At 39.6% G+C, this 10,702-nt stretch overlaps 1 protein-coding gene across 4 annotated transcripts in view; it reads right to left on the bottom strand.

Moving 5' to 3' along the window:
* LOC109962148 (MAM domain-containing glycosylphosphatidylinositol anchor protein 2) overlaps window positions 1-10,702 on the bottom strand; it is a 178,469-nt gene that overhangs the window by 45,796 nt on the left and 121,971 nt on the right. For all 4 annotated transcript variants that reach the window (XM_020603594.1, XM_020603597.1, XM_020603595.1 and 1 more), the window contains exon 10: window positions 2,810-3,082. In XM_020603594.1, the coding sequence (XP_020459250.1) occupies window positions 2,810-3,082 (273 nt within the window). The remainder of the gene's footprint in view (window positions 1-2,809; window positions 3,083-10,702) is intronic.

Genomic DNA, 10,702 nt, shown 5'->3' with positions numbered 1-10,702 from the left:
GGAGAGGAGGTAGGAAGACAGAGGGAGTGAGGAGCATGAGCAATAGCATGCAAAACCCCAGCCCTGTTGAGAAAAACAAATGGCTGGAGGGGACTATCTGCTTCTGTCTCTCAGCTCTAATTGTTTCACCACAAAGGACTGATTTATGACACACAGGGGGGAGTGTGGGGTCTCTCTCTCTCTCTATCTGTACCCAAGCTGAAGAATGAGTGAAAGAAAACATGATTAAAGAGAGAAGCACAAGAGATACAGTAGAAAAATTGAGTGCAGAAAAGGTACGATTAGCAGACAGCAATAGGTAGCAATAAGTATAGAGAATTGAGTAGTATCAAAGAGCAGAGTAACATAAGTGGCAGAGGATCAAAGTGACAAATACTCCTCCAGTGACCCTGCAGCTCCTGTCTTTAATGTGAGGTCTGGGAGATTGAAACCTTATTGGCCACAGTTTCTGTGCTCACTCAGCACACCCAACCTAATTTGGTCCTGCCATAACAAGCAACCAGGAGATGGACTCTTAGCAGTTTTTATTGAAAAACAACAACAACAACAACAAAAGATGCAATCTAAAAGAACAACAGGAAAGGGGTAAGTGTGTATTATCTGAAAGAACAGCCAGAGATGGGAGACCTGAGTCACATGACTTGACTCAAGTTGCAAATGAGGACTTGAGACTTCCTTGACTAACACTGGTAAAAGACTTGACTTGACATTGACTTGGTATTCATGACTTGAGACTACATGACCTGAAATTACTTCTTCAGACTTGGTATTCATGACTTGAGACTTCATGACCTGAAATTACTACTTCTTTATAAAATTAAATATTCACATTTTTCTAGATATTGAGAAGTTACATTTTGCAATTGAAACACAATTGGATGATTTCTAGTGCAACGCGCACAAACCTAGCAACCTACCGGAACACACTGGAAAACAAAAAGTCCAGCAATACTTGCAGTGCTTTGGGCAACTTTAATGAGAAGAGCAATGTGTTTTGTTTTGTGGGACTTGATGGAGACATGTGTGACTTACACCCACCTCTGCTGTATACTGTACATAGATGAAGAGCTGACATGACTGATGTGCCCCATTCAGATTGACAATCGGGGAAGTTTGTTTCATTCAGTCTATTTTAAATTAATTGTCTATCGAGACATCCATGTCCCTAAAACACCGTGTGACAATAACTATTATGTTTGAACAGCCTATTTCAGCTGTCCAAAACACTTAATTATCAAGTGGAGAGATTACTGAAGGACTTGCTGAAGACATGCCTAAAAGAAGTCTGCTATTGTGTGCTACTTCAAGATAGAAAAATTAAAAACACTGCTGGTCCATTTTATAACAGTAACATGTAAATGTGTAAGGTGAAACTCTGTACCTGGTCTGTGACTTTAAATGATTCTCAAGCCAGTTAGCTCCTTTGAAAGGCAATTGTAAAATCATATCTTAGCAAACATAACTCGGCATGGCAGATTTTTAGAGCTGTGCATGGATTTCATTTCATTTATTTTAATGCCATTCTTTTTAGCATTTCTAAAATAAAAAAAAGCAAAAGTTTAAGTTTAAATGAATGAATGTGCTTATATGCTCTAATGTAAGATACACACATTAGCTATGTACAGTAGCAGTGCAACCTAGCTATATTTCCAAACCTAACGAGCGCGGAGACACACTTGGTGGGGTCCCCCAGAATGCGGGGGTGGGCGTAGCAGCAGGGGTTGGTGGGGATTATTCTGCGTTTAGTCTCTTTGTGGTGTGGTTGCCCAGTGTTATGTATCTGTGGAAACGTCTGTCCCCTTCCCCAAGCTAGCCTATGTTACAATACTATATAATTTTCTTTGATTACAGCTTACATAGAAGGCGCCCTTAACGACTGCCCACCCACTGTGAAGTATTTTTCCACTGTGTGGAAGCTGGTAACATTATCAGCTCTTTCCTGCTCTTTAATGGATTTGGGAAAATGTATAATCCTGCACCCCAGTCAAACTTTTCATTCATGATAGCTCTACTAGAACACCTAAGGCATACTAGTTAGTCAACCCAAAAACCCTTTATCTTATTATGTTAAAAGTGAAACATAGGGTACTGACTGAATATACAAATAAGAAAGCATAAAATCAGACATAAATCAACCATGTCTTGCTTGTCAAAATAAGCAATCGAAGCAGCCAAACAGGGTTATGTTAGATTGAAATATGACTCTGATATTACACTTTTCTTTATCATACCAGTAATATACAAGCTCTACAATGCAATACAAAAACAGTGATGTTTCTTTACTTCCATCTTCTAATGTGAAAAGGTTCATGATGTGGTAAGAATGCAAAGCATTAACCAGAACATGTAGTTTTAGCCTCAGTCTTTTAGTTCAATAGCATGCATGTAGCTCTGAAGTGTAGTAAGACCCTTTTTAAAAGGTTTGTGTTTTAAAAGCTTAAAACATTAAAAAGTGAGCTGATGATGGCATGTTTAACCAACACACTGAGGTAAGCTTAATTAGCTACTGTACTTGGCTACAGCTGACAGTAGTTACCATGCTAATTCAGAAACATTTGTCATTTCAGCCAGGAAAATCAGAGCTTGTGGGTTAGAAATGAGAAACTGCTTTTGTCTACCACAGTTTGAAAGCAAGGGCCCAGTGTTTCAAAAATTACAAAGAATTTTGAGAGGTAAAGCTGCCACTGTTGTCACTGTAAACTGCAAAGGTGTAGCAAAAGCAGCTAAGTGGGGGCTTAGCGAACAGTCAACTCCTAAGATTAGGAAGACATTAAAAAGAGACATATTTTGGTAACAAGGCACTCTTTACCTGTAACCTGGAAGGTGCATTTGCCCGCTCCAGCTTCATTGATGACATTACAGGTGTACTCCCCCCAGCCATCTCGATTCAGACTGCGGATGGTGTACTCTGTCTCATCTCTTTGGGCGTCAAAGGCTCCAGCATGGAGCAACCTGTTTGACAGAAGCCACTCGAAGCGCAGCACTCGGGAAGGGTGGGCACGCAACACCCTGCAGGTCATCACCACAGGCCTCCCCAGTCCCTGACGCATCTCCATGTAAACCGGCTCCACTGTTGGAGGGTCTGAGTGGGAGACAGAAAGGCTCAGATGACTTTTGATAGGGATCGAAAAGTGTGTTAAGAATGTCAGCATCAAAGAATATAAAAAAAACTTCAATAAAGGCTATAATGACGGTAAAGCAAAGAAAAAGTGTGTGTGGGTGGAGGGTGCACTGACACCTTTACAAGACAGACGCTATACAGGCGAGGTCAGACAAGGTTGTTTCTCACCTCTAGAGAAATTAACAGAGAAAAAATACTAAGAACAGATAATCAGATTAGGTACTGTATGAGGACAAGAAATAAATATATTTCAAACCCTAAACAAAGATATGCTATGAAAGTATGAAAACAAAAGTAAAATGGCTTTGAGCAATATAGTTGAATTTTGTCAAAGACCTTAGAAGGACATAGCTGGAAAGAAAATCCTAGCCTCTTGAACACAAATTTCATGAGCAGACACTAAAACAAAGAGAAACATTTTAGAGGGCAGTCTACATATTTTATAACATACAGTATATGGGAGTAGTGAGCAAAGAGAAAAAGGTGAGATTTAAGCATATTGTGAGAAACATTAACCAATCAGTGCTGCAGAGTCAATACGCCTCACCAATAAAAGAAAAATGATCAGTGAAGACAATTGTGGGGAGAGCGAAAATGGTTGCAGGAAGATCAATTTTGCGGAAAACTAGAACAATTTTCTGAACATAATCAGTCACGCCTCAGAGAAGATTGGTAACAGGGTGCACCTCAAGCTTTCAAAATGAAAAATTAATAACTTATTTGAGTATCTGACAGGCGTCACCTCTTCCCACACAGACAACCTGGTTGTCTGAATTGTTTTGCCAGTTGTCTCAGAGCAAAGTCAGGGGCTGAATATGACCTCAGTGTAACCCAAACTCTGCAATCTGGAAATGTGTCGTTTTTAAAGCATATGTTAAATGTTTGTTAGATTATGTGCATGACCGCAAAACACCTCTGTAAGTTTTTTTTTGTGAGGACAAAATGTATATAAGTGTTTGAGCATGCTAGCACTGAAATACAGTAGCTATGAATAATTTCACCATCTTAAGCATCTTTTGCTCTTGACATACTCCAATGTTTGACAAAAATCACGGCTGAGCTTGAAAAACAACAGCAAACAACACAGAATGACAAAGAGCCCTTTAATTGCCTGAAATCTACATAATTCTTGGCAGGGTAAAGAAGAGGCAGGTTGCTATGCCCAGGGCTGGGGATGTTACTTTTCAAAATGTAATCTGTTACAGATCACAGATTATCTGATTGAAACTGTAATCTGTAACATAATCTTCTACATTATTCACACTTGGTAATATAATCTAATCACCGTGCCTTCTGAACATTATACAATGTACAATTAAATGAATAGTTTATTAAAATTCACAGTATATAATTTGATAACACTATTAATATCATAATCTACACCCTTAATCAGCCATTTTCTACAAATTTACTGATGCACACAATTGAGTTAACCTCAGTCCAGGTTATAGTGTAGAGCAGGTCCTCCAGGGCTCAGGCAAACGTGGGCTGTAAACATACTGTCTGCAATATAAAGTACAACAGTACAAGTACAACACTTCAAAGTGGGATTTTTACTTCCTTTCCCTTGGCGTTAATTATCACAAAACAAACACAACCCTGGTATTCACACAGCAGCTATTTTGATTAATGGCACATCATTAGATTGGATAATGACTGGCTGAAATGTGAAAATAATAAATCATAACACACTGGATGATAAAAAGGAAAGTAAATACAAATCTTCCAAGAGGTTTGGACTGAAAAGATAAGGGAAAAAAAAATCTGTTTCACCTGATGCTGTTCACAAGTTGATGAGTGAAGTGGCCTTTGTCCAGACTGAATGAAGCAGTAATTACATCCTCCTTAAAATTAGCCTTGCCTGGGCTTTTTCTCATCCCTGAGGCCAAAAGAAGGATCTGAATCTCTACTTATCAGATATGAAATTGTGGGTTTTTGTGTGGTAGTAAATCACAGCCTGTCTCCACAGCCTCCCTGAGCGGCACAAGACCAAACGGCAGTAAGGTCATTCCCATTCATACAGAAAGACAAACAAAGTCAGGGTTTGGCTTGGCAACAAATGCACAAAAGGGAAACAAAACACCCTGTAAATAAGGGCAAATGCCTCATCACCCCCCACCACCCACCCCACCCTATGCAGTTCTGTGAAACAGCTGCCCAGTGAATATGAGGAGAAAGGAACAACAGTGAGGGCAGTGAGGGCACTGAGAGCTCAGAGGTGCTCTAAGTCACAGGCCTGAGATGTAATCCATCATCAGTCACTGGTGGATACCTTGACAGTAACGTGGAGAAAAACAACATTTAGGAACACAGAGGCCTTTTCCCCACAGTCCAGGGAGGACAGAACAAGCCACAGGTGTACAAGGGGGGAAATATGTGTGTGTGTGTGAAGCAGAGATGAATTTGCGTGCATGTGTGCATCCGTATTTCTGAAATACTGCTCGACTGGTTCACAATAAACATCAGCTTCGGTGAAAATATGACTGCAACAAAAGAAGGACATACAACTCCTGTAAGCAAGCCTGCAGGAGGTGATTGTACTGTACAGTATGTCTATGTGTACGTGATGTGCTTATACTGACTGTGTGCCTTCCATATGGTTGGATGTTCCTTTGGTTTTTCTTGGTTTTCTTTCATCCTTTTTCTCCTGACAGCAACAGAATGTTTCCCCACATGGCTCACAGTGATGGAACAACAGCCAGATCTTTTAATTAATAAAATAAATCAATAAAATAAATACTCCATTACAAGTACAGTAAAAGCTCCAGATTAAAAATCCTAATTGCACAAATCTATAAAACTATTATAAGCAAAATGTCAAAATGTACTTACAGCTAAATTAGTTTTAAATTAAAATAAGTGCATGAACTAAGATTTTACATATTTTCTAATAAATCCAGTAAACTGGGACAGGACATGGTGTCTCTCAGTTATACTTCCCCCTCTTTGTCACTCTGCTGCCTACAGTCCTTCTGTTGTTACTCCTGCTTCCTCACCCCCCGTTGATGGTTGGCCTGGACCTTGGCCTGCCACCTATAGCAAAGTTCTAAAAAGTGTTTTTCAAACCACGAGTAGTTATTTCAAACAGTCAGCTGGTGGATGCATTTTATAGAGTTTGTCCCAACCAGGCATCCATAGTTCATTCTGTTGCTAGGAGCCAAGATGTGTCATCTTATTAGGAATCTCACCAGACCTTAAGCGGCTGAAAAGAAATTGGTTAAATCATCTTTAAGTAACATTTTGAATGCAGGCCATTTACTTGTAACATAATTCTTTTACACTGTGATTTTCAATCTGAGTACTTCTTTCACCATTACAGTCAGGTGTGCATGACTAATGAGCTTTTTCATTTCAACATTTTTCAGAAAGAACAGCACAGATAGCAATTGTTTAACCATGTCTGTAAATAAGGGCATGAAAGGTAAAGTTGTAGCAATAATGTTGTAGCATTAGCTTTTTAACTCTGCTGCAAAATTATGTCGTATAAGTACAAGTTACCTCCTCACCCTTGTTGTAGGATTGAAGAAAAGTCAAAGTTCTGCTGCACAATTTTGATTTGTAGAATAACATGCTTCAATATTAAGTCTTAGAAGAAACAACATTCATTAAGAAGTCTAACGGATATATGCAGAACATGAAATGATAACCCTGATTCAATTGATTTATGAGTCCCTGTGTTGAATAATGCAAGGATACACTGCTCCGCATCAACACGCCCTCCTTCCCTCACATTATAGCCACTGCAATCAAACTGTGAACTTAAGCACTATCTGCATTACCATATTGTTATTAAAACTTAGGGATAATTTATGAGCTATTATTACAATTAATGATAATCAATGTAAAATCTTCAGGGTGCCAAGTGGCCTGGTGATCCACTAATATGTTTAGCTCAGTCATTGACCAAGTTATAAATTATTCTGTCTAAGCTGTATGCAGGCTTCTGTTTACAACCAACACATTAACTGACCTTTTCTGGTATGGACTTGATGCGGCTGATCAGTTCAATACTGTTCCATAAAAAAGGGTTATTAAAATTTCATCTCCAAATGCAGTATGTGAGCCCTGCTGTAATACAAAATATTAATTTGCTGGTGTTAGGCTAATATGAATCACTCTAATATGATTCACATCAGAGTGGGCCTCAGGGGCTAGCACTGTCGGCCTTCTTGATGCAGAAAGGAAAATTAATTAAAAACAATAATCATTTAATTCTACTCATTACTTTCGTCCAGACAGTAACTCTTTATCCTGGTGTGTCTTTTTGATGTATATCAGATAGCAAGGTGCTCACTCAGGGGGTTGCATCAGGTAGGTGTTAAGGGCATTGTCAGAAGGAACAGAAGGGAAGCCTGGATAAAAGATTCCTGTGCATCTGGGCTGAAGTAGAGCATGACAACTTTCACTCTGACAGACAGTGGTATCTAGGACAGGATCCCCTTCTATACCTCTTTTTCCTTCCAATTCTCTATGTTTCTTCACTTCCTCTCTCCAGCCTGTGGACCATGCCAAGTCAGTTTGGCTAAGAACATTAGGGTGTCACAGCTTGGGATTTGGCGTTCGCAATTCTATTAGAGCGATGACTCCAAAGGCAGACGTCTTTCATTCTCTCTACCTCTCCTCCTGGCGTTGCCTCTGTCAGCCAGCAGATGCAGGTTTTTACATATCAAAGCCGTTGCCTTGCCAGAGTCGTTCCTTCACGCCTCTAATGCTCTTTGCTTCAGAGGACTGCACCTCAGTCTCTTGATCAAGTTACTAAATGCGGCTTTGCACATGGCTCACCACCAAAGGCGGGTGGCTCATGCTGGGACCTGGAAATTCAGGCGAGAAAAGTGTCTCAGAGGGACTGGCTTGTGCTTACACACCATGAGACAAGCCAAGACAAAGAGGGAGGGGGGCGTATGACAGGTGTATAAGGAGCAAACAACAAAATCAGGGCCACATGGTGTTAATAAAATGAACTCTCACACTGACAAAGGTCTAAGTATTTGGCAAATTTATCAGAGTCAACACTGTGCATGTACACATGGTGGACACATTTCACTATTTTTGTCACATTGTGCCAAAGCAATCTCTCAGCACAAGCGTGGATTGTCTGTGCTTTTTAGACTTGGGCTTTCATGAAAACTGTTAATAAGTTAGAAGTGTCTGACAAGCAGAACTGACTCTGAAGTGAGAACATCACAGACTGATTGATTTATCAATACCAAAGCCTTAGTAAATCTCTTCATTATGTGCTCTGATTTGAAGATGACGAAAAGATGAAAATGCAGTATGGTATGAGGAAGTCAAAAAAGTAGTGCAAGAGAGGTGCTTTATTTAAATAATGCTACAGTATGTAATTACAAATAACTGCATTCTCCTAATAAATTATTTTCAGCTGCTAGAGGGTCTAATGAGACACCATAAGCCACTCGTAACCACTCTTCACTCATCACATCTATGGATGCCTCGTTGCGAGTTTTACAAAAGCCTCCAGTCCAAAGCTGGAGTTAGCTGACAAATGAGTTAATTTGTCAGTCCAGCAGAATGCTCTGGTTACTGCGAATATAGCACAACAGCAGTTTAACAAAGTTCAAATTACTCCCAAATTAAAATAATATAAATTCAATTTGACTCAATTCAAATTCAATTCATACAAAGGTAAAATAATGGCCATGCTAGGCTGCTCGTGCTACCATAATAAACACATTAGAGCTCCTCCATGGCTGGCTGTTCAAAATGACTAATCACAGTTTGAAAATCACATCTTCTAGTCATTGTTAGGTGGCAGGCAGAAGCTGAAATAACAAAAGAAATTCTGTAGGCAGACTGTCATGAAGGAGGGTAGCTGAGAGACATCACGTCCTGTACCATTTTCACTTGATTTATCACACAATGTTTAAAGTTTGTTTGTTCTTCAACATTTACTATATCATACTAGATTTAAATGGAGCAGTATGAAAGTAAATAATGAATTTGAAACCCTTCAATTTTTAGTATTCATTCATAAATTCAGCAGCAGATGAAAGTCACTTAATATTTTATAGTCTGATGGTATTTGCTCCTTTACTCCTCCTCAGAAGTCACCTGTCATAGCAGACAATAAGGCAGCTGCTGAATCTATATATTGCACCGTTTTCCTTTATCTGTTCTTGTTATTTGTTTCATTTTATCTGCCTTGTCATCTTTATGGCTAGTCTTGTCAAATTTAACATTTGTTTCCAGATTGAGGAGGAACTTTGTAGAAGCCTTTGTCGCTTTATTCCTCCCCTGCCTTTGTTGTTTTACCCACCCCATGACTCATTTACATTTCTGCTGCAGTTCAGATTTCCTTTCTTCAGCAGCCACCTTTCCAGTTTTGTTTCAACTTGTTTGGCTGTCATGTATAAGCTTTGCAGCTCATCTCTTTTTTAAGCATATTTGGGCCTTTATGTGCTTTTATTATGGGTAGTATAGAGAGGACGTTACAATTCAGGGTTGGCACCTTGACCTCTACTCTATGGAGATGCTTGCTGCAGTGCATGTATGATCAGTGCGTCTGTACTTGTGACTCGAATTTCTGAACTACAGTATGCCATTTTATCTTAATTTTGCATCTTTATTTTGTGACTACTATAGATTTGCATCAAAAAAACTGTAGCAATATTTTGACTTTATTACAGTCTGGAAGAAAGTTTTGCCACAGTACACTGCATGTCAAGGTGATGAAATTCATCATTAAGTAGTAATGCCATGTCAACTGATAATAAATATAGTCGCTTTAGCTTCTCAAAGACGCAAGCTGCTCTAGCAAAAATCGATCCATGCACAAAGACACCAAAGCAGAGAAAAGAGTAATGCCATGTCAACACAGAATGCGTTTCAGCCCTGTTTTTTGGTCATCCATCTCATGTGCCTAATAGCATTTGACTCATGTTACACACTCACAGATGCAGTGTGAATTGCAGTAACCATGTATTGGCCTCTGAGCACTTCCAAAACACAGGTGACCTACAACTCAATACTGTGCCTGAACGCCTCCTGTGTAAACACACCTGAGCTGCTGCTGCTGCTCTGCTGCTGACAGTACATCATCTGTGAAGACACGGTGTAAGATGCTGACTCACCGGCTAGACTGGCATTGCTTATCTCCAGAAGCCACAATGGTGCCGGAACCTGACACAGCCGCATCCAGGAAGCATTAAGAGCTAATATTAATTATCATGATGTCTTCATTGTGAAAAAACAAACAATAAGTGATTAACCCTGTATATTTGCAATTCATTCCTCATATTATATGGTACTTACATGTAGTTTTTTTCTCATAGATTTGCAGATGATGTTCTAGCATGTGATGTTACAAATGGAGGACTAAAAGATACTTTCATAAATGCTGAGCAACTGTAGCTGCTGACCAAAACATGTCTGGACAGTTGGTGCTTCTTTGCTTTTTTCCTGCTCTAATTATGCCACCCTGAGACAAGCAGTATGCAGAATACAGCATGTTCCCCACTGCTCTCCAAACCACAGCAGCAGAAACACTGTGACCTATTGCTGTTTGTGGCAGTTCACTGCTCTCTGCTGAGAGGGAGCAGAGAGGAAAGTGGCATCCATTCTGTT

The sequence above is a fragment of the Monopterus albus genome, unplaced genomic scaffold, assembly GCF_001952655.1.
Source record: "Monopterus albus unplaced genomic scaffold, M_albus_1.0 scaffold62.1, whole genome shotgun sequence".
In the NCBI taxonomy this organism is placed as follows: domain Eukaryota; kingdom Metazoa; phylum Chordata; class Actinopteri; order Synbranchiformes; family Synbranchidae; genus Monopterus; species Monopterus albus.
Note: the sequence above shows the minus strand (reverse complement) of the source record. Positions and strands in the feature narration are given on the sequence as shown.